The sequence below is a fragment of the Aphelocoma coerulescens genome, chromosome 23 (genome assembly GCF_041296385.1).
Source record: "Aphelocoma coerulescens isolate FSJ_1873_10779 chromosome 23, UR_Acoe_1.0, whole genome shotgun sequence".
Classification (NCBI taxonomy): domain Eukaryota; kingdom Metazoa; phylum Chordata; class Aves; order Passeriformes; family Corvidae; genus Aphelocoma; species Aphelocoma coerulescens.
This window is the reverse complement of record NC_091036.1, coordinates 104,140-127,313: the sequence shown is the minus strand read 5'-3', so window position 1 is coordinate 127,313 and position 23,174 is coordinate 104,140. Positions and strand designations below refer to the sequence as shown.

The window sequence follows — 23,174 nt, the reverse complement described above, 5'->3', positions numbered from 1 at the left end:
GGACAATTCTAAAAAGGGCTTCTGCCGTGTGTGGCACGGGGGGGCTGCACGCCACCTCCGCGGAATCGACATCAAGAGATTTCGGAAGCACAATTTTTGTAAGGGAGGGCCGCCGGTAACCGCTCGTTCCGGCGCCCCGGCACCGGTGAACAGTAGATAACGAACGTTGCAGTGGCCTCTGCGCGTCAGAGGGAGGTTGTCGCTCCGGTGATCTTCGTCGTGCAGACCCTATGACACCACGAACGGCAGGAAAGGTGGGACAATGAGGGTGATACCCCCAGCCGCGCGGATAATCGCATGCCGGGCCAGTAGGCGGTGCGGGACACAGCGCTCCACATCTTTCTGTATATATTACATGTATTTACATAGGATTACTTTTAAAAAAGCCCCCAGCTAGCACGGGGAAAGTCCTCCTTTACACGCGCTCCCTCTCCCTCTCCCCCCACCCAATCGCCTCATATCGTGCCGCTGTGCTCCCCTCCTCACAAGGCTTCATGGTACACGTGTGCGAGGGGACAGTGCTTAGGCCACCCACGGGACCCCTCGGAACAGGGGCTGCCAGTCTGCTCCACCCCAGCTGGCAGCTCCCCGGGCCGCAGGGCAGGGGTCTGGTACCGCACTGGGGGGCACCCAGCGGGCCCTGCGATGCCGCAGCTGCTGCGGTGCATCCCGGCAGGCTCCGGCTCACTGAACGGCGTGGCATACTCAGGCTCTGGCGGCAGCGGCTCTGCGTACTCATGGTGCTTTCCCGGGACGTCATAGTGGCTCAGGACCAGCGGCAGAGTGTAGCCCTCTTCCAGGAGTGGCTTGAAGGTGGAGGGACCCATCTGGCTGCTGGGGCTCACCTGCGCCAGGTCTGGCTCAGCGTACTCTGAAACAGGGAAGCTGCCGTGTCAGGGGGGCTCATGGTGCTGTGGCAGAGGTGGGTGGGGTGGGTTGAAAACGTTAGCATGTTTGGACTTCCAGGGATGGGAAATGCCAAAACCCACCCAGGGCAGGGCACCCACACATGGAGACCCCACATTCCTCTGTCACACCAGAGAGGGGCTCCTGCTGTCCCCAGCCACCCTCCAGTGCCAATAGCTGTGATAGAGGTGGACTACTACTACTACTAAATAATGTGTGGCGTTATTACAATCAATTATAATAATTAATTATAATAATTAAAGGGGGGGTATAATTAATCAGGGCCTCCCTGTTGCAAGAGGACCATGATGCAGGAGGGATCAGACCAGAATGGGGACGGGGGAATGGGCACCCCAGGGCGTCCCCGAGGGTGCAATGGAGGAGACCCAGCTCTGGCTCTGGGCTGAGGGACCAGTTCATGCCCTGATGTCCCTCTTACCTGGTGACTGGGTCCGGCTGAGGTCCCCTGGCGTGGGGAAGGAAGACAGGCTAGGGGCTGGCAGGCTCTGCAGGGAGCAGACCTGGCTTGACTCCAGCTTGGGGTACCCTGGGCAGGGAGAGGAAACCCTCGGTTGTCACAGGCTGTCACCTGGACATGCAGGTGCCCCTGGGGGGTGGGACAGGTCCAGGCTTGGCAGCAGCACCAGTTAAACCAGCTGCACCCCATGGCACTGATTTTTGGGAGGGGTTGTGAACCCTTTTACCTTTTGTGATGCTGCAGTTCAGCTCCGCTGTTGACTTCCTGCCAAACGGAGAGGCAAGATGGGGCAAGAGGTCCCAGCTTCCCCGTGCTCACCACCACCCATCTCCTCACACCCACTGCATGGGGGACTGCACCCCTTGGGACCCAGTGAGCAGCTGGATGAAGCTGCCACAATTTGGGGTGGTGATACTGAGTCCCCCAGGGCAAAGCAGGGGACAAGGCAGGACAAACCTCTTCCTGTGGCAGATGAAAGCCAGGAGCAGGAGGCAGGAGCAGAGAAGCACAAAGCCGCCAATGAGAAGCATCACCAGCAGTGTGGAACCTGGGGAGGGAGGGCAGTGTCAGCCCCCCCTGGGCCCCTATCCCACCCCTTTGCACCCATGAATGCCAGGAGCCCACCTGGGGCCACTACAGCAGGAAAATCAATGTGTTCCCACAGGGGGATGAAGCCCCACTGGCACCTGGAGCACCACCAGACAATGCTGCACCCCAAGGACAGCCCCCCATGGCACCCACCTGCCTTCTCCGGGTCCAGGGCGATGCCAGGGATGGGGGTGTGGCTGGCTGGGCGGCTGGTGGGTTCAAGGACCTCCTTGGGGACACTGGGCACTGTGGGGCAGAGTGGGGACTGTGACTGTGGGACCACCACTGGGTGCACAGGGAGGCGGAGGCCCCAGGACGACGTTTTGGACATGGAGGTGCGAGCTCCTGTGGAGGGTCTCACCGTAGGGACGGGGCACGCGGACCCGTGCCAGCTGGCAGCCCACCAGGGCCACCTTCAGGGCCACGCGCTGGTGCCAGCTCTGCGGTGTGATGCGGACATAGCGGGCGACGATTGGGGGGATAAAGGCATTGGAGACCTCCCCCTGGCTGTCGGCGTTTCCTTCAAACACCTGCCAGAGAGGGTGAAGAGGAGCCGATGGCCAAACATCCATGGGAAGGGGGTCTCAGCCCCGTGATGTCCCCCCATGCACACCTTGTCCTCCTGGCCACTGCTGCCTCTGTAGGGTCTCCAATTCTTCCCATCACGGCTGGAGGAGACGTGGTAGGACGTCACGTAGTAGTCGTGCTGCTCGGAGGAGCCCTTTGTGATGATGCCTGTGAAGGCAGGAGGGGGGTCCCGGCTGTTAGTCAGAGGTTGCGGGGCTGGGGAAGGGCCGCCCTCTACCCCACTGCCCTCTACTTCCAGCCAGAATAACCACCATCTCTGGGATACTCAAGACCCAGCTGGGAAAGGACTAGGAGGACAGGACATGTCACCTGGCAGACAGGGGGTCCTTCTGATCCTGGGAGGGGGTTTGGGTAGCAGATTCCAGTGTGGGATGCCCTGGTCTGCCCCAGGAACAGATAACCTCCAGCCCCGGCTGCCAGCCCTGCATTCCTCCCTCCTCCAGCCTCCGGCTGGACAATGTTCCCATTTTCCTCGCTGCAGTCACCAGCCGCTGGTGCACAAAGCCCCTGCTTTCGGCAGGCTCTGGCTGGACAAAAGATGCTCACTGGCACCAGATGCAAGAGCATAATATTAACTTGTTCATCCCAGAAATGGCTGCAGATGAGGAGGGCAAAGGGACAAAAGGGGGACAGGAGCAGCCGGGGGGCTGGTGGGCTCTGCATCTCAGTTTGCACCAGTAAAACCATGGCACAGTGAACTCCAGAGCGTCCTGGGAGTTATGGGGGTGCAACTGCCCTGGGCAGTTTTGTGGGGACGAGTGAGGCTGGCACAGCGGGAGGACAGTGGTCAGCGTGAATGGGGACACAGGCAGCTGTTGTCCCCATCTGATGGCCAACTCTCACCTGTGACATTCCTTCGGGTGCCCAGGTCCAGCTCCAGCCAGGCGGCCCCGGCGCCGGGTTCGGCCGCCCAGGAGTGGCCGGTGGTGCTGAGTGCTGCCCGTTCGGCCACCCAGGCTCGGTCCTGGCCCAGTGCATCCACCTCGTGCCACCAGGACGAGGCATTGAAGGCGACCACCTCCAGCGCATCATCACAGGCTGGGGACAGGAGACAGCACACTGGGAACCTGGAAACCCCAACTGGGCACATGGGGGTGGCACCAGGTCTGACAGCCAAAACTGTGCCTTAATTTTAGGGCAGATGGGAAAAAAATACCTTTGTGGAATACAAGTCGCTTCTCAGAAAGAGATCCCCTGTGTGGAGGAAAGCAGGGGGAGCATCAGACAGGGGGTGAACAAACCCTGGGGTCTCTGAAATGGAGGGGTGTCAGTTTCCCAGTGTCAGCGCGCATGGGTCCCGCAGCTGCCTGTGGGGTGCAGCCCCAGCCACTCCTCACCCACCTTTTGGAGTGGAGCCCATTGGCAAAGGCTGCCTCATAGAGCGTGATCCCCTTCTCCCGGGACAGGGTGATCTGCCCGCCCAGCTCGTCTGCAATCACCCCAGCGTGCACGGCTGCCTTGCACAGCACCGATGTCTGCGGGGAGCAGGGGGTAAGGGCAGCACCCCACGGCAGGCCCGAGCATCCCGTGGGGCACCCCAAGGCCACACCCATCACCTCTGGGTTGCTGGGGGTGACAAGCAGTGGCCACATGTGCTGTGGGGACTGTCCCCGGAGAGTGCACCATGGTGCCCACACTTACGTCCCGGTAGCCCTGGCTTGGGTTGCCCCAGATGTCCCCATGGATGTCCTTGCAGCCTGCAGGGCAGTACACACTGAAACACATGGTAAGGGGTGGGTCAGGGCTCCCTCCCATGCAAACCCCCTCTGCACACCCACTCTGCTCCCCATTCCACCAGACCTCTACCTCAGGAGAGAGATGGGGATGAAACCAGGGCTGATGGGGACCCCTGGGGCAGGGGACACCAAAATGGGACCACTCCCCACCTCCGACCACTCACCTGACGTGCTCCTGGGTGTAGTGGGTGCCTCGAACCAGGCAGGAAACCAGGTCTGCAAGGCAGGGAAACCCTAGGGTGAGAGACCCCCACCTGCCCCACAGCACAGCTGTGCCCAGGGCACCCCATTCCCCTTCCCAATTTAATCCTGCTCCTCATTTGGATTTTGCCCTTCAAGTCCCCATGTCTGGAGGGGCAGGGAGGGATGGCCCCTTGGTCCCTGCAGCCATTGGCCCCATGGCACAATCTATGGTGCCTGTGGCTCTGCCTGATATTGGGGTGCCACCTGACTTGGGGGCTCAGGGTTCTAGAAGGGGTCCCAGCTGGCTGGATGGCCTGGGAGTCTCCCATGTTTGCCCCCAGCCAGGGAGAACATGGATGTTCAGGGAGCTTAGGGAAATGGGAGCCCATCCCGAGGTAGCAAGGAGCTCCCTTCACCCCCCTGCATGGGACAGGACGCGTCCCAGGGGTGTCTCTGCGTCTCAGGGGATGCTCCCCCCTGTACCTGGGTGCTGCGTGGTGGCATAGGACAGGAGAAGCCCTCGTCCCGAGCGGTGGCTGGTGCTGTTGAACAGGACGGTCACAGTGCTGGAGTTTGTCACCAGGAGTGGGGCAGAAGGGACGGAGTTCCTGCAGTAGGGCCCTGCCAGCAGGGATGGCACCATGGAGACCCGGACCCTCTCCTGGCTCAGCCCTTGCCAGGGCCAGGGGGGCTCAGGCATTTGGGCTGTGCTCAGGGTGGTCCCAGAGTTGTCCCACATCCAGGGTGGCCCATCCCCAAGGTAGTGCCAGCACCAAGGTGCTGAAGGGCGGTCCCATGCAGTGTGGCCCCATGCCAGGCTGGTCTCATCCTGAGGATGGTCCCATGTTCCAGGATGGTCCCACACTCAGGGTGATCCTATGCCCAGGCTGGTCCCAGCCCCAGGGTAGCCCCATCGCCCTCATCGGGGATCTGCCACTGCAGGGACTGGTACACATGGCATCACCCCATGGGACTCCAAAATGGGAGCTGTGTCCTTGTCTCCTCTCCATGTCCTCTTTCACAGGTGCTGCTGAAGCTGCCTCCTAAACCATCCCCTCCCCCCGTTTAATCCACATTAATTTGCAATCTCCATCTCCCTGATTAAAATTTCAGCTTAGCAGGCAGGCGGGTTCCTTAGGGACATCTCTGCTCCCTAAGGGGGACAGAAGGTGGCCCCAATCCCTGGACCGCCATCACTCCCTGTCCCCCACATTGCTCTGCTCTGTATCACGCCCATCACTGGGGCCTCTGGGCACCCAGAAATGCTTTGAGCAAATGCCATCGTTGTCCTGGGGACAGGGAACTGTGTCCCTGTGTCCCCATGGGGCAGCAGGTGGCACATCCCCCTGTGCCTCAGTTTCCCTACCCTGACCCACACCCTCACCCTGCCTAGATCATATTAAACCGGGAGGTCGATCCCAGGGGACGTGGAACACACGTGCATGCAGAGATGTCACATATGTGCCAGAACTGAGGTCTGCATGATATGCAGATGACACACAAGCAGATTTCCCTTCCACCAGTTGCCAGATGCCAGCGCTGCCCTGGGTCAGTGGTGCCACATCTGTATGGATCTTGGTGATACCCTGGGAGTTGGGAACCCCTCAGCTGAGCCCCGGAGGCTGCCACCCCCATGGGGACCCTGCCACGTCCCAGCAGAATCAGGCCAGGGGCCAGACACCGGGTCTGAGTCAGCAGGAAGGAGCCCACAGCCTCCACCTGCTCCAGCCGCTTCCTGAAAAACATCTGGGACTTCTCAAGGGCCAGCGTCAGCCGCGAGAGAGGGAGTGGAACCCAAGCTCTGTGTCATGCTGGCATGGCCCTGGTGGCACCCAAAAGGGCTGCGGGTGCCCAGCCACCTTCCCCAGCCCCCGAAGAGCATCATCTGGGGGGGTCCCCCCTTTCCTGCATTGCTTTGTCTCAGCCTGGGGCCAGGAGATCTCTTAGCTTTGGGGACAAATATGTCCCTGAGGCCACAGCAGAGGGGATGGGGACCAGGGACCTTGCATGCTGTCACCCCTCTGGGGACCAGCCCAGAAAGGGTGAAAGCCCTGAAGAACAGGGAGAACTCCCAGTCCCATGGATCCAAGCTGGCTCCTTTCCATCCTGCACTTCCCATTGCATCTCCTGTCCAGCCCCTGTCCCTCACCAGGGTTGCTCCTCCATCCCACCCCACCACTCAATGCTTCCCCCCCACCCCCGAGACGTTTTCCTCAGCACTCGTCATGCTCCCAGTGCTGCCAAATCCCTCCAAGATGATTAAATCTGTCTGGGAAAATCCTGGAAGTGTTTGGGCAGCGGCTGGGACGACAAATTAATTATTCAGTGGCTGCATCTGGTCCCAACTGGGCAGTTCCCCTCCAAGGCTGGCAATAATCATCTCCTTGGGTACCTGCCTCCTCAGATATCCCCATTCGCAAATATTACTCTCCTTGGATATCCCCCTCCTTGACTATCATCCCCTCTATTTGGGTACCCTCACTCCTCAGGTACCCCCATCCTTGGATATTTCTCTTCTTTGGATAACCCACTCCTCAGATATTGGGTACCCCCCATCCTCCGATATTCCCGTTCTTGGATGCCCCCTCCTCAGATACCCCCTTCCTTGGATACTGCCCTACCTGGTTACCCCCCTCCTTAGATATTCTCCTTCCCCATGATGAAAACCCCAGATTTTCCTGATATCCTCCCTATCCACAGCATTGTATCACCCCTGCCTCAGTTCCCCTGGGACCCCCCTTACCGTAGGTAGTGCCAGTCTGGGGGTCAGCGAGCAGCAAGGAGCTGTGGGCACAGTGCTCCGAGGATTCCAGATCCACATCCCCGAATGCCAGGAGCAGGGAGGTGCCTGGGGGAGCTTGGAGCTGCCAGCAGCACATGGTGTGGTTGGGATATGTGCCCGGGTAGTTCTTGGAGCTCAGGGTGCCACTGTGGGGTGTCAGCAGCGTGTGGCCGCAGCCATTTCCTGCAGAGACACCGGGGAGGGGGCTCAGACAGGCTGTTCCCTGCCTCTGTCTCCCCTCTTGGTGAGGCCCCCAGAACAACCCCCGGGCACCTGCAGCCTCTTCAAGTGTTTTCCTCGTCCAAAGCATCATTTTCTGGTGGTTTTTCTGGATGCTCCCAGCACTGGGAACTGTCCGCAAGGGGATCCAGGGATAAAGCTGCTATAGCTTCCCCCAGAGCCATCCCGCACGCCCCTCTACCTCCAGCTCCTCTACATGCCCCAGTCCAGGAGAACCCCAACTTGGGGGGATACAAAAGGATTCAGGGAGGGCTGTACAGCACTGGGCAGCCCCTGGGACCCCTTGACTGCAGCCTTGACCTTGAGGATAACCTTGGGCAGCTGCAGCATCCCCACCGCCTTCTTCCCAGGGTGATGCCAGACCCACCACAAAAGGGGCTTTTCTCCGGGCTCACTGCCTCTGGGCATGAGGGAATATCCTGGAAATAAGCTGAAAGCATCCAGCGTTGAGGTCTGGCCAGAATTTCTGGGCAGGGTTAGGGTGCAGGGAAAGAGGGGAAAGCACCACTCAGCCCCACTGTATGGGCTGGGGGTTTGTGGGGGTCCAGTGCTCAACACCTCTTCCCCACATGCCCCAAAAGCTGTTGCTCCTGCCAAGCATCATCCTGGCACAGCCAGAAAGAAAAGGGATGGTGGGCACAGATTTGCCCAGCCTTGGCTCCCCTCGCTGTCGCTGGGAGACGACACAAAGCACCAGCAAGGGAAAATCTTGCAGGGATAAAAAAGCAGGGGCTGGAGGTGAAAGATGCCAGCCCCCCCACAGAGCCCTCTCCTCCTCAGCCTGCGGAAAGGGCTGCCAGCCAAACTGGGGGGAGGTTTATCCTATGGGACTGGGCGAAATCACCAACTTTTCCCCTTTCTGGACAGTGTCTGCTGACAAAGCAAAGCCGGGAAGGATCAGGCCCTCTGAGAGTGGGGGCTGGGGGGGGAGCAGTGGGGACCCCAGGGCTGCCAGGACAATAGCTCCCAGAAGGGCTGCTCTGCTAGGGGAGAGAAATTTGGGGTGTTTGGGGGGAGTTTCTAGCCCAGAAAGTAGAAGCCATTGGGATCTGCATGGAAAACTGCCAGGACAGCTGGACACATGAGCCCAAATGGGGGTTCTTGGATGGATCCCCCCAGCTCCATATCCACACTGGTGGTGTAGCAGAGCTGCGGGGACCCATTCTGGGAAAAACCCATCCAAGGAAAGGAAATCTTTGTTAGAAACATCCTGAGTGTGACCAGCGCGTGCCGGGAGGGAATGCCAGAGATAAGCTGAGAGCTGCAGGCACTCCTGGGAATTTGGCTCCAAAGATGCTACCGAGGGGCCAGGAATAGCCAAGAGAGAGCCACGGGGGACTTGCTCCCAGCTGCGGAAACTTCACTCCTCTCCCAAAAACTGTGAAAACTGGATTTCCGGTGGGTGAGGGTGAACTCACGGCTGGGCCCCGCTGGGGTCATTCCTGCCAGGGATTTGTTTGTTTTCTCACAGGATGCAAGAAAGACACAACAGGGCGATGGTCCGAGAAAAGCCCGGCACACTCCTGCCTCCGTCATGCTGACGGCCCTGGGAAAGCTGCCCTGTGTCCACCAGTGGGTTTGGGATCCGGTGGAAACCCGCTGCATGATGTGCCCCAAATCACACTTGGGGAACGTAGGGGGATTCTGTCTCCAGTGATCCCGACCTGGCCCCTTGCCTCAGTTTCCCCTCGCGGAGAATAATGCTTTGGATGACCCGTCGTTGTCTCCTCGCTGTTCGATGAGTTGAGGACGAGTGACACCGGGAAACACGAACTTTTGGATGACGTTTGGGTGAACATTCCCTCCGGGTTGTCCTGGACCCCGCGGCTACAAATCCTCCGCAGCATTCCCGGGACGGAGCCCACTGCCCGGCTCTGCATGTAAACTCCAATGATCCCCTTAACCCGGGGATTAGGGGTTCCGCGGGAAAGGCCTGCAGGCGGGATGGAGCCGAACGCAGGACTCTCGGGACCTCCGGGGTAGTTGCCACCGGGGGCAGGGACAGAGAGAGCTGGGGGGGCTGCGGGGAAAATAGGCGGGTGCAGGACCGGCGTGATGCTGGGGTGGTGGAGGCAGCAGGGAGCTCCCGTCCGGTACCGGAGCAGAGGGATACCGGGGACCCCGTCCCGGACCAGTACCAGGACAGACGGACGGCGGCGACCCCGTCCAGTCCGGTACTGGGACAGAGGGATGGCGGGGATCCCGTTTCGGACCGGTACCGGAACAAAGGGATGGCAGGGACCCTGTCCCGGGTCAGTACCGGGAGACAGGGATAGTAGGGACCCCGTTCCGGAAAGGAACCGGGGCAGGCGAACTAGGACGACCCTGTCCCAGTGAGGTCCGGTCTGGACACAGCGGGGAACCGTTCCCGGGAGTCCATCCTGGTCGGATCCCGGTCCAGACACAGCGAAGAGCCCGTCCCGGACCGTCCCGGGGCAGAGGCGAGCCCGTCCGGTCCTCCTTCCCAGTCCCCATCCCGCACCAAGTTACGGTCCCCATCCCGGCGAGCGAAGCGGAAGCTCCGGGGGTACCGGTGGGAGCGGGGCTCCCGGTGCCGCGTCCCGGTGTGGGATGTCCCGCCGCCGGTGCTCCGCAATCGGCACTCACCGTTCTGTGCGCCGGTCGGGCGCAGCCCCAGCGGGCCGAGCAGGAGGCAGCGGCGAACCAGCGCCAGCGCCAGCGCCACCGGGGCTGCCCCGCCGCCCGCCCGCATCCTCCTCCCGCCGCCGCCGCCCCGGCCCCGCCGCGGCCCCGCCGCGCTGCCGCCCCGGCCCCGCCCCCCTCCACCCTGCCGCGCCTATTGGCTGTCGCCCCTGCGTCACCATTGATCCGCCTCGTTGTCAGTCGGCCGGCCCGCCTCACCCCGCCGCGCGGGCCGGCCGTGGGAGGTGCCGGTGGTCCAGCCGGGGCTGGCTTGGGGCGGGGCGGGAGATGCCCGGTACCGCGTTCCACGGCTCGCTGCCGGGACCAGGGGGGAGCGAACCCCGCCGTGACACCCCCGCCGGCAACTCGTGTCCTGGGCTGGCGGGGGACGCCACGAGGGCGATACCGCCGGCGGCCACCAGGGGGCAGCACAGCATCACGCGCTTCACCGGTCGGCGCTTTTAAGGCAGGCGGCGGCCGGAAGTGCTGGCGGTCGAGGCCGCGGCGGGCACTGCGCATGCGCTGCTGCTGCCCGGCCCGGCCCCCCCCCCCATCCCCCCGTTCCCCCGTCCCACAGCCCCCGGTCTCGGCCGCTCGCCGACGGTAAGGCCCAGCCGGCGCCGCTCTACGGGGGCCGGGAGGGGCCATGCGGCGCGACGGGGCGGGGCGGGGCGGGAGGGGGCCCGGCCCCGCCGTGAGGGGAGGGAGGGGTCGCCGCCGTACGTGCCGCCGCCGCTGCCGCGAGGGCGGACGTCGCGCGCGCGCCGCTGGGGGGGGGGGGGGGGGGGAGTGGGGGGGGGGCCCAGCGCCGTGGGGAGGGGGGGTGAGGCCACGCCCCCTCCCCCGGGCCGGCCACGCCCCTTCACCGCCGCGCGCGCCGCGGGGTGGCCCCGCGGGTCCCCTCTCACGTGACCCCTCGACCCCAGCGCGGGTGAGGCGGCGGCCCCCGAACCGCAGCCCGGAGCCACCGCGGGGTTCCCCTGTGTAGCCCTTCCCCCCCCCCCCATCCCCCCACTTAAGGCCTCGGCGCGATCGCCGCCGCGGTTTGTCCGTGTCCTATTGACCCCCCCCTCTCGCCGGCCATCCTGCGGAAGCCCCACCGTCTTTCGGGGGGTCCCGGGTGGGCCTGTCTGTCCCCCGGAGCGGGATGAGGTGCGGGGACCCGCGGGGGTCCCACGCCTGGAGCCGGGTGGGCGCGTGGCCCCTGTGCCAGTGGCTCTCCAGATTTGTCGTGGTGCATCCCAGCCATGGGACACCGAGCCCCCCGTCACCCGCCAGGAGATGCTGACCTGAAGTCTCTGAGATTTAGATGGGATGTTGAGAAGAAATCCTTCCCTGTGAGAGTGGGCAGGTCCTGGCACAGGTTGCCCAGAGAAGCTGTGGCTGCCCCTGGATCCCTGGAAATGTCCAAGGCCAGGCTGGATGGGGCTTGAAGCAACCTGGTCGAGTGGCAGGTGTCCCTGCCCATGGCAGGGGGTGAGATGAGATGAGCTTTCAGGTTCCTTCTCACCCAAACCATTCCACGATTCTGACAGTGGCTTTCCCAGCAGCTTGTAGACCCCAGGCTTGCAGGGATGAACTCCAGCCCCACACTGAAACAAAACCACCTTTGTGCCTCCTGCACAACCATAGACACATCCTCTGGGAGTGCAGCTGCTCCGGGACCCCGTGTCAGGTCCTCCTGTGGTGGCACCACACCTTGACACCAGCTTCTACTGGGAAGGATTACCCGCAGGCATGTTCCTGGTAGTGAGGGATCAGAGCATCCCAGGGGTGGACCAGAGCATCCCAGGGACAGCTGGAAGCACTGCTGGCCAGGGCCAGCGGGAGAAGCTCTGTGTTGGAAACACACTCTTGCCAAAACCCACCATGTGGGTTTGTTCCCTGGTGCCAGGTTGGGGGGTTCAGAGCTGGAGACAGCTGCTGGCTCGGGAAGTTATGAGTGGGATGACACTGGGGGGATCTGCCTCTGGGATCTGTTCCCAGCTCTCGTGATCCACAGGGAGGAGAAAACCTCGCCGGGTTCATGTGAGAGATGGCGAATGCCGAGGTGAGCGTCCCTGTGGGTGATGTGGTGGTTGTACCAAGTGACGGGAATGAAGGGGAGAACCCGGAGGATACCAAAACCCAAGTGATATTGCAGCTCCAGCCGGTGCAGCAAGGGTGAGTAGGATTGTACTGGTGTAACTGGGAGGTGCGAAGTGGGATGGGGGGGGAGCCCTGTGGGTTTTCATGGTCCGGGGACAGAGCGTCACTGTGTTTTCCAGGTCTGCGTCAGTTTTGTGCCATGCAGGGGAGAGAGAAAATGCAACAAATTAAAGCTTTAGTGTGTGTGGCTGTCACGGGGCCTCCGAGGGCTGAAATTGTCCTGCGAGGCTGCGTTGGTGCAGTGCTCCTGGATCGTGGAAGCAGTGCTGTCCCAGTCTCTCTCTTCCTTCTCCAGTCCCAGGGTTGGGTTTTGCCACACTGCAGCTGCTGAATGCAGTGGTCTGCGTGATCAGACCTTTATGTGCCTCTGTGCCAGCTCTCCCCTAAAATAATCCTCTTCTAAAAGTGAGGCTGGGATGTGGAGGGAATTTTGTGGCTCCCTGGCAGCTGCTGCAGAGAGTGGTCTCATCTGCACTCTGGATCAATCAGGATGGAAAAAAACTGGCTCTAGTTTGATAATATTTGCAGGGCAGGGTGGCTGTGGGCCTGACAGCAACTTCCCTTTGTGGTCATCTGTGCTGCAGTGTCACACAGAACTGGAAGGGAAATCCTGGGACACTGGGCTCTGCTTCCTGCTGTTGAGGGTGACAGAAAGCAGAGGAGAAGGCACAGGGAAGCCTGCAGAGGCGCCTCAGTGGCGCTGGCAGTGTGGAGGGTGGGATGACAGCACTGGGAATGCTTCTGCATGTGTCAGGCCTTGGGATTATTCGTGTTTTGTACGTGCCAAAAAATTCCTGGTGATTGAAGCTGTATCAGGCAAAATTCATGTCCCTCGAGGACAAGCAAAAAGAACATAACTGATTTTTTAACCCTGTGCTGTGAATCCTTATCTCCCATGATTTACATAGTTTGTTTATGGATGGCCACTTTCACCACAGGATTTACCAAGAGGGCTCTGAGGCCAGCGCCGCTGTGGTGGCCGTGGAAACCCACACCATCCACAAGCTGGAAGAAGGGATCGGTGAGTTCCCACTTGGCATGGATGAATCCCCTCCTGCGCAGGGCTGGTGTCTCCAGTCCGCTGGGCTTCCTTCTGGCTCTGCCCCTCCAGATGCTGATTCCCAGGCATGGATGTGGGTGCAGGGGCTGGGCATACTCTGGAGTAAGAGTCTGCTGTTACTGCTTGGTCTCAAAGTCCTGGAAGTGAGATCCTGGCTCTCCTGCAATGAATGGTAAGGGCTCCCACAGGGTCCAGGGGAGCCGGGATGTCACCCTAGTCATGTGTGCAGACACTGGCAGCAGGAACGATAGTGATGAAGATGTGGTGGCTGAAGCATCAGGCTCTGGTTGCGGGGTCTTTGCTGAACCAACAGTCCGATGGTTTGGATTGGATGTTCAGAAGAACCGAGCAGGCTGGCTCCCAGTGCTCCCTGCCATCCTGAGCAGTGTGTGGGAAAAGGCTCCTGTCACTGGGTGCTGTCACTAGATCTTGACTAGAGTTCTGCTTCCTGTGTGGGTATGGGTCTTTTGGCAGGATTAGCAGAAACTCTGCACATGAAGAGAATGTATTATCAGTAAATATCTGGTATCACTGCTAAAGAGGTACCAGAGCTGCAAGGATTGGAGAGATATCTGTGCTTCAAACTTTAAACCATTTTGTTGCCACTAAGATTGTTCTCATTGACACCTACCCTCTTACAGATGTGTTGGATTTCTGATTTCACGTTTCCTTATAAATGAACTTTATTTGGAGCATTGTTATACCAAAAAGCAGATGCCAGTTGCTGTTAAGAGTTAATCTGAACTAACTCTGAGAAGACGAAGAGAGGACTGATCCTGAACTGGGATCTGGCCTTTTTTTTGGTTTCCCAAGTGCAGGTTTCACAGCCTGTGAGCTTCCAGCTCCTGCCTTGAGGGATTGGAGCCTCTTGGGTGGAAAGTTTCATTTTGAGTTGTTCCTCCCTCAGACCCTAGCACCCTCGAAACGAGTGAGGAAATCGAGATCGCCTATCCCATCACCTGTGGGGAGAGCAAAGCCATCCTCCTCTGGAAGAAGTTTGTCTGTCCAGGAATTAATGTCAAGTGTGTGAAGGTAAGGGAGAAACTCCCAGTGGATTTCTCCTCTGCTCTCCAGGTGTGCTGGTTGGCCTCCATAGGAATTCCTTAGTTTTTGTGTTTCATCCTAACCGAGTCCTTGGATTGTTGGTGCTAAACTTGTTTTTTCATGGGGAGAAGCATGGAAAGAGTGGGTTAAGGAGGGAAGGATATCTATCACCCACTTCATATTTCAGCTGTATTGGCCTTAGAGGAGGGACTGAAGGCAGGCAGGAGATGTGTGTTGAGATCTGGCAGAGCTTTGCCTCCTCCCTTTTCCTCGGTGTCCTGGTACTCCACTCCTGTCACTTCCTTGGCAAGCAGGTTGCATTGAGAAGGGAAATCTTGGTGTTACCTTTTCCCACCTGAGAGCATGGCAATGTGACAGCCAAGCCCCTTGTGCTCCTGCCCCTCAACATGAACTACTTGAGTCACTGGAGCAGGGCAGAATGGATGCCCAAGGGAATACCTGTGTCAGCTGGATGCTGCTGGGCCATTGGATGTAACAGAAACCTCCTGTAATGATCTCCAAGATGACCGTACATGTTCATAGGAGATGATTTGGTTCATATAAAGCCTTCAGGGCTGTTCTTGTTTAAGGCTGTTCTTGGTTAGGGCTGTGAATGCCTGTGGCTGGCAGATCATTCCTACAGACGTCCTTCCTGGAGCTGTGAGCGTTGCTGTGTCCAGGGGATCAAAGCTGGGAGGGATCTGAGAAGCAGCTCCTCTCTCTGGGTGGAAGTGGGGGCTCAGATGAGCTGTGTTGGATGTCCCAATCCTCCCAAACAATGTTACCCTGTTTGCTGAGCCTTTACTTGTCTCATTGCCAGTTCAATGACCAGCTGATCAGCCCGAAGCATTTTGTTCACCTGGCTGGGAAGTCTACCCTGAAGGATTGGAAGAGAGCCATTCGCCTTGGAGGAATCATGCTAAGGTATTTGACCCTGTCCAGCTTCAGGGCTCCACCCCTGTAGCTGCAGGACCCCCAGCAGGTGTTTTGTCTGCTTTGCAGTCCCCAGGAGGCCTCTTGGAGGCCCACAGTACCTGGCCAGCAGCCTGCAGAGATCCCGGCCCCATGACGTGAGGGTCAGGATCCCTCATCCTGGACAGAAGTGGCCTTGGCCTGGGGAACCTGGGGTGGAACAGGACTGAAGCCCTGTATGTGAAGCTGGGGCTGGCTTGTATTTGCCATTTGAAAGCCTTGCAGGAGATTTTTTGTGTGCAGAGTGGCCCTGGGATCTCCTTTTCTCTTTCCTTCCCATGGCCATAGCATTCCCAGGTGGAATATTGCCTTTTGTCTTCAGGCTGAGATTTGAGCTGAGCCTGATTCTATCCCCACTCCCTGCACAGGAAGATGATGGATTCGGGGCAGATTGACTTCTATCAACACGACAAAGTTTGCACCAACACCTGTCGAAGCACCAAGTTTGATCTCCTGATCAGCAGCGCCAGAGCACCAGTGCCAGGGCAGCAGAGCGTGGTGCAGACTCCAACCTCAGCTGATGGTAGGAAAGCAGTTACCAATGCCATGGGAACTTCCCTCTGATGCTCCTCTCCCTCCCACACACACTTTACACCTTCTCCCCGGGCACAGCAGGGCAGTCCCATCAGGAGATTGCTCTGGTTTCTGGGAAGGAAAATGCTTCTCATGTCTGTTTGGAGAAGTCTTGGCAGCATCCGTCAGGGAGCTCTGCTCTGCAGGACTGGGAAGGCTGGAAAACTGCTGGCATCAAGCAGCTGCTTTCCAGAGAGGCAGCGTTGGTAGCCAGGAGAGGGATTGAGAGCCTTGCAGGGATCCTTGCTCTGGGATCATCACGTGAGCAAACACCTGTGAGAGCTCGCACAGCATTTTCTGCTATATTTTCCAGTTGGGAGTCTGTTATAAAGGCATGACTTAGGCTCATACTTAGGAGTGAATTTAGAGATGCTGTCCTCCTTCAGAACATCCATGAGCAGAATGTGGTGGCTGGACATGATTTGATTGTTGTTCGAACTGCAAGTTCTCGGTGATCCTGTGCTCCAGAGCAGAAACAGATCTCTTTGCTGAGGTTAAGGGAGAAGACTATTCCCAACTGTACCACACTGGGTGGGTTATATTTCTCTGAGCCCCTGGGTGGGTGACATGGCAGAGTTGTCCATAGGCTAAGGAGAATCTCTTGGAAAGCACCATAGCCAACTTAGAGTGGCTGCACATTGGTTTAGTCCCAAATTTGATCCAGAAACTTAGGATCGAGTCAGATCCATTTCCCTTCTATAAACCAGCTTGGACCCCGGCTCCATTTCCTGAGGGATTAGGGGTGCAGAGCTGCCTGTGGATGATGCAAGGCAAGAAGGGTGGCTGGGCTGAGCCTTATTTGTTCCCTTCTTTATTCTGATCCCTTTCTGCTCCCTTGAACCGGGACTCCACTGTGCAAGGCACATGGTTTTCCCTCCAGAAGCCCCAGAGCTCTTCACAGTTCCAATTGAGAAGCAGCAATATTTGCTTTTTACTGTTTTGGTTGAAAGGAGCCAAGCACAAACCTGACCCAAAGAGTGAAAGAGAGCCTGGGGAGGACTGAGGGGTTGGGAAGCAAAGCAGGGATTCAGGGCTGGCAGAGGGAGCTGATGGGGGCTCTCTGGCAGGGAGCATCACCCAGATCGCGCTGTCGGAGGAGAGTATGGAGGAGGGGATTGAGTGGAACTCGGCTCTGACAGCTGCTGTCACCATGGCCACTGAGGAAGGCATGAAAAAAGACACGGATGAGATCTCAGGTAAGCTCAGGCTGCTTGTTGGGTGGTTTTTTCCCCTCTCCTCCCCTGTTACATTTTGGAAACCTAGATCTTCAAAATAAGTAAAATTTGGGCAATGACAAAACTGTCCCCCAGCCCCTTGGCTATCCCAGCATTTCCCAGGCATCGAGGCTTTCTGCCAATGGAGCTCCTTACCACTGTAGTACTTTGTCCGTGGCCTCATGGCGGATGGATGATCCCTTAGATCAGATGTTACTGGTTACAGTGAGGGGCTTTTCTATTTTATTCCAAGGATGTGAAACACATCTGCCAGCCTGGAGCCAGGCTGGAACCAGCAAGGAGCAGAGTCATGTTTGTTCCCTGTCGACTCTGTTCTGTCTCTCTGGCCTTGCATTCCCTTGTAGTATCAGTATGGAAGCTTAGCTAGAATTTCCTCAAATAACGATATTAAGTTCTGCACCTTGCAGAAATGTGAAATGTTGCCTTGGAAGTCATGGACTTGCTTGAAAACCTGTTCCTGATTTGCTCCCCGAGTCCATTTTGCTTGGCTTGGAATTGGTTATTTTTTTTCACATGTCCTGTCCACCCCAGTGGCCAAACTACCTTGCAAAGGTAGTCACCTTGAAAAGATACACTTGTCTGAGAGGTTTAAGGTGGCCCTGTGGGAAGAATGCCAAATGCTTGTACATGTTGACTTCTTTTCCTCCTCTTTTGTGTCAGAGGACACACTGATGTTCTGGAAAGGAATAGCTGATGTGGGGCTGATGGAAGAGGTGGTGTGCAACATCCAGAAGGAGATAGAAGAAGTCCTAAGAGGTGTGCAGCAGCGGTTGGGTCAGTCTCCCTTCCAGATGACAGGTAGGTTGTGAGGAAGAAGCCTCAAAAGGGCAGCTGCAGGCAAAACAAAAACTGCTAGGGGTCCATCCCACCATGTAAAGCTGGTGAGTCAGGATAGGGAGTGAGTTCCCACTCATTAGCTGAGTTGTGGGAGCACAGTCTCTGTGTGTTCTCAGCCTGCCCAGCTGTGAAGTCCCCTTGCTTCAAAGCACAAGGACACACTGTTCCACCCTGTTCCCTGAGCAAAGTGACCCTGGCAGCTTGCTGGGACCATCAGATGACTGTCTGCAGCTCCCAGCCCTCATGGAAGCTCTCCCAGAGTCACTTGGACTGGAGTTACTCAAACACTTCTCTGTGACACTGCAGGCTTAAACAGGTCCTACCCCCTCACTTCTCGTTCTGCTTTCACTGGTGCCAGAAAACCTGTTTTGGGGGCTGAACCAGATGAGGGAAACGATCTGGGTTAAAAATAACTCCCCTCCCCTTTTTATGGTTATTTTTAACTTGGATCAGCTCCCTAATCCGGTTCGGCACATGCCCCTGTGAACACCTCTTGTCGATGCTCTTCCTGAGAGAACATCCATGTAGCCACAAACTTCATTTTACCCAGGATTTTTAAAAAAAAAATTCTAATTTAACTTTGGGCTGGCGGGTCTTTGTGTCTGGTAGGTGGTAGTTCTTTGGGAACTGCGAGTGGTTTAAGTCAGTGGATTATAATAGACATTTTGCACAGTTTTCAGCAGAGCTTGGCATGTTAATGACACTGTCAGCAGCATGGGGTGATGATTTGTGGGTGGAGAGCTCATTTGTATCTCTGTGATTGCAAATTACACTGTCATTTGCAGCAATTTGGAGCTGCTTGAGTGACACAGCTCTGTTCAATTTGCTTTATCATGTGAATGGGATTTTTTAATCCTGGGATGTCAGAAGGATGAGGGAGCTGGGCTTCCCCTTGTTAGCTAGCCCTTGTGAAAGAACAGAGAGAGTTTGAAAAAGCAGTAGAAAATTTTTGGTGTAACAGAAGCATCTTTTGAGTGCCCAAGTCTTAACATCCCTGTGCTCTTTCCTTGGAGATGCTGCAGTCCTGAACAACGTTGCCCATACATTTGGCTTAATGGACACAGTCAAGAAGGTACTGGACAACAGGAAAAACCAGACAGAGCAAGGAGAGGAGCAGTTTCTTTACACACTGGCAGGTAAAGTGCCTAATAAGGGTTCACATCCTGCTGCTACTCTTGGGAATGGACGTGACTTTCCTTCCACACAACCCCAATGAATGAGGGTTAGTGTTCACTACAGGCTGCCCCAGAACAAGTGCATCCCAATCCCTTTCTGTCCTAGGGCTTGAGTGCAATTTTGTCTCTCCTCTGCCTCACAGAGAGCAGTTGCTTGGGGCGTTGGACAGCCCAAAGTCCGTGCCCTTTGCTGCAGTCGGGGTGCTGCGGGCTCGAGTCCAATTCCCTCAGGATCAGGGATAGAACCTGCCAGCTCAGTGCTGGGCCATAGTCACCCGAGCCGTGGACAGTGTCATGCTGTGCCCGAGCTAATAAGCCTGTCCGAGTATGGGGTGCTGAGCTTCTGCTTGTCTTGGCTATCGGGGCTACCTGCTTGTCTTGCGGAGCTAGTGGGTGTCCTGCTCAGCTTCCCCTGAGCTGAAGCCACTGACTGACCTGGGATCCCCAGAGCTGCTCACTGGATGTGTCTCCCTCCTCACTATGTCCTGTAGGATCTGTTGTTATCTGAGATGTCCTAGTCCCCTACTGCCCTGAATAAATGTGGTTACTGTGCTACTTCTGGCTCCCAGTGTTCCCACCACTGACAAGGGTTGAGGGGGATGTTTTGCTGACCCAGGCATCCTGCTGCTGTCCCCAGTGCAGGTGGTTGGCTCCTGGGGAGGTGACCCAGCCAAGCTCAGGAAGCAATTCCAGCTGCTGGGGTGGGGGGTGGAGGTGGGGTTGTCCACACTCCCTTGCGGGTGGGTTTAGTTTGGGGAGCAGGAATGTCCATCTCCTTGTCAGTAGGAGTAGCCAACAGGTATGGAATATTACCTGTGTCTTACCCAGGCACTGGCAGCCGGAACATTGACCAGCTCTATATGGGTGGCAGGAGAACCTACCCTTTTCCTTCAGGGCCATTTGATCTCAAGGGAGAAGCCAAGATCAGGCTCACTGGGTGGTTGGGTGACCTCCTGTCACAAACCTGGGAGTGATGGTTGGTTCTGGAGCCCCAGGAGCTCCTACTTACCCTGGCGTGACGTGTTGCTCAACCATTCCCTTTGCAGACCTGGAGCGACAGCTGGAAGAGCAGAAGAAACTTGCCAGGGACCAGAAGGCCAAGTCCCAAACCATCCAGAATGTGGTGCTGATGCCTGTGAGTGCTCCCAAGCCCCCCAAGAGACCCCGTCTGCAGCGTCCAGCCTCTGCCACCATCCTCAGCCCCTCCACCCCCATTCAGCAGCCTCAGTTCACTGTCATCTCCCCCATCGCCATTGCGCCTGTTGGACAACAGTTCTCTGTGGGCAACATCCCAGTGGCAACCCTCAGCCAAGGCTCCAGCCCAGTGACTGTTCATACCTTGCCATCTGGCTCCCAGCTCTTCCGATATGCCACCGTGGTTTCATCCTCCAAGACCAGCTCCTCGGACACAGTCACCCTGCACCCATCCTCCAGCCTGGCACTGCTGAGCTCAGCAGCCATGCAGGACAGCGGGGCCCTGGCCAACGTGGCGGCCGTGGTCAACCCCGTGGAACTGGTGGCCATGGAGTCTGGCATTACTTCCACCATCCAAGCTGTGGAAGGCACCTCGGACGATGGGCAGACCATCATAGAGATCGACCCGGCGCCGGATCCTGAGGTAGATACAGACGAGTCAGAGGGCAAAGCTGTGATCCTGGAGACAGAGCTGAGGACTGAGGAGAAAGTGGTGGGAGATGTGGAAGACCATCAGCACCAGGTCCATAATGTGGAGATTGTGGTCTTGGAAGACTAATGGGGAAGGCAAGCATCAGTTAGGGGAAGAGTTGGGAATTTGTTTTATTTCAGGCTTTTTTGTTAAGCATCTTTTCCAGCCACCCCATTTGTTACCATGGATATTTTCATCGTACTGTATATTTCATATATATATATATATATATGTAAAATTTTGATTTTTAAAACAAAGCTGGAGAAACACGTGAGACGTGGAAAAGGCTCCGTCTCTGTGGAGCACTGAATAGTACCACCTGTGGCAGGGTCAAGGAGAGACTGAATCTCTGCTGGACAACGCAACCAGGAGGAACTAGCCACGCCTTGGTGCTTCTGCTCTGGGGCTGCCCTGGCCCGGAGGCTTTATTTGAGAGACAATAACCAGTGGCTTGAGTGTGGATGTGGCTGTGAGAAGGGTGATGGATTTGGGGTGGAACAGGTACCTCATTTGTATTTTTATTTTCCCCAGGGAAGGGAATTCTGTCAGACCCTTCAGTGTCACCTCAAATGGGATTTTTTATTCTTACTTTGGGGGGGGGGACCGACAGTACAATGAATTTACTGTGCGTGTTCTCCTCCTCCACACAAATTGGTTTTATATCTCTATTTTTTTGTATTTGTTTGCTCTCTCCCTTCCCTTGTCCAGATTTCCCAGCTGCAAAGCCCTGGGACCTTCTCTCAGGGTCCCTCTATCCCAATCCCACCTCTTCCCATGGCACTTTTCCCCCATCCCTTTCCCTGCCTGGCAAGGCTCGGTGCTGCAAATGCCGCTTGAAGACTCCGAGATCACTTCAGCCTTTTGTATAAGGCAAACTATAATCAACTCAAGCTCAAACCCAGACCCTCCCCCTTGGCTGCTCAGCGCCGCAGGGACCTTTCGGGGTGTACAAAGCATGTTGTGCTGTTGCTTTCCGGGAGAGCCGGATTTCAGATCGGGACAGCTTCTGTTTACACTGTGTGCTGAGGCTGCTCCATGCTTGTCGCTACTTGTTTGCTGGTTTTATTTTTGTATTATTTTTTCTTCTTTCTTCCTATAATCTCTTGGCAGGATTTGAACTGGCACGTTGGTGAAATACTGTGCACCCCGCTGTTTTCTCTCTTTCCCTCTTTTTTTTCGGTGGTTGGAGATCCATTTGGGCTTTGCCACACTGGGAAAATGGAAGGGGGGAAGCACCGGGTGGCTTTAGAGCTGCAGAGGTTTGGGAGGGCTGGGAGGGTGGGAGCTGCTTGGCTGGAAATATTAAACAGAGCAACGGCAAAGGAAACACACCTGGGGAGGGTGGGGGGAGGGCAGGAAGATGTGTTTGGCTATTTTTTTGCATTAAAAGGAAAAATGGAATTAAGCTCCAATGGATTTTTCATGGAGAGGTGAAAGGCGGTGTCTCCATCACCTTGGGGACAGCAGGGATCCCAGAACCCGTTTGTGAGGGGTGGTTGCTGCTGCTCTGACCTTGGCCTCTGGGAAGTGTTTCCTGGCTTGGGGTGGAGGTGGAAACAGCTGTGGGAGCCAGGTCCCATGCTCAGCCTGGAGAAGAGAAGGCTCCAGGGGGACCTCAGAGGCCCTTCCAATGCCTAAAGGGGCTCCAAGAGAGCTGGAGAGGGACTTTGGACAAGGGCCTGGAGGGACAGGACAGGGAGGAAGAATGGCTTCCCACTGCCAGAGGGCAGGGTATCAGATGGGATGATGGGAAAGAATTCTTTCCTGTGAGGGTGGTGAGGCCCTGGCACAGGATGCCCAGAGAAGCTGGGGCTGCCCCATCCCTGAAATTGTTCAAGGCCAGGTTGGACAGGGCTTGGAAGAACCTGGTCTAGTGGAAGGTGTGCCTGCCCATGGCAAGATGAGCTCTCAGGTCTCTTCCAACCCAAACCAGTCTGGGATTCTGTGGTTTTGGATCAGGGATCCACCTCCTTCCATATCCAGCCACCTTTCCTCCATTCTCCTCTGACTTGCTCCTTGAGGTAGCCCCTTGACTGAAGGGCAGTGGGGACCTTTTGGGCACCCCCTTCCCCAATCCAAGCATACAGCAGATCCTGTCAGGTCCCTGCTGGAGCTGTTCCTGTCTCTTGGCCGGGAAGGGGGGTGACTCTGGGTTCCCTGCTCGCTGTATGCCCACCTAACAGCCAGGTAGCCCACTTGACCTGGGTGGGGGGTCCCAGAGGACTGCGATGTCCTCTGGGTCCTCCACACCCTGGAGTGCTGGACTGGGGACGGGGGGAGCTAAAATGTCGTGGCGCGACAGAGTGAGGTTGGGCTGAGC

The 23,174-nt window shown here is 57.3% G+C and overlaps 2 protein-coding genes and 1 non-coding gene across 5 annotated transcripts; 2 read left to right on the top strand and 1 right to left on the bottom strand.

Moving 5' to 3' along the window:
• Window positions 1-10: 10 nt before the first annotated feature.
• On the top strand, window positions 11-139 carry LOC138098181 (U11 spliceosomal RNA). The gene has a single exon (XR_011146561.1). It is a non-coding gene; the product is annotated as a U11 spliceosomal RNA (small nuclear RNA).
• On the top strand, window positions 27-22,118 carry GMEB1 (glucocorticoid modulatory element binding protein 1). Of its 3 annotated transcripts, none has more exons than XM_069036017.1 (10): window positions 27-254; window positions 12,147-12,307; window positions 13,231-13,313; window positions 14,260-14,384; window positions 15,217-15,320; window positions 15,737-15,891; window positions 17,009-17,137; window positions 17,837-17,974; window positions 19,027-19,149; window positions 20,235-22,118. In XM_069036017.1, the coding sequence occupies exons 2-10, from the start codon at window positions 12,180-12,182 to the stop codon at window positions 20,939-20,941; spliced, it is 1,692 nt and encodes a 563-aa protein (XP_068892118.1). In that variant the 5' UTR covers window positions 27-254; window positions 12,147-12,179; the 3' UTR covers window positions 20,942-22,118. The 3 variants fall into 3 exon arrangements, with proteins under 3 accessions (XP_068892118.1, XP_068892117.1, XP_068892119.1); XM_069036016.1 differs by lacking the exon at window positions 27-254 and adding an exon at window positions 10,693-10,747; XM_069036018.1 differs by lacking the exons at window positions 27-254; window positions 12,147-12,307; window positions 13,231-13,313 and adding an exon at window positions 13,324-13,524.
• On the bottom strand, window positions 393-10,217 carry LOC138121980 (discoidin, CUB and LCCL domain-containing protein 1-like). Its single transcript, XM_069036020.1, has 15 exons — window positions 10,109-10,217; window positions 7,223-7,444; window positions 4,963-5,100; window positions 4,461-4,512; window positions 4,202-4,274; window positions 3,902-4,035; window positions 3,717-3,754; window positions 3,404-3,598; window positions 2,586-2,707; window positions 2,334-2,502; window positions 2,126-2,218; window positions 1,841-1,931; window positions 1,611-1,648; window positions 1,346-1,453; window positions 393-871 (listed from the first exon to the last, which is right to left on the bottom strand). Exons 1-15 carry the CDS (start codon window positions 10,212-10,214, stop codon window positions 483-485), a joined length of 1,968 nt encoding a protein of 655 aa, XP_068892121.1. The 5' UTR covers window positions 10,215-10,217; the 3' UTR covers window positions 393-482.
• Window positions 22,119-23,174: the final 1,056 nt, after the last annotated feature.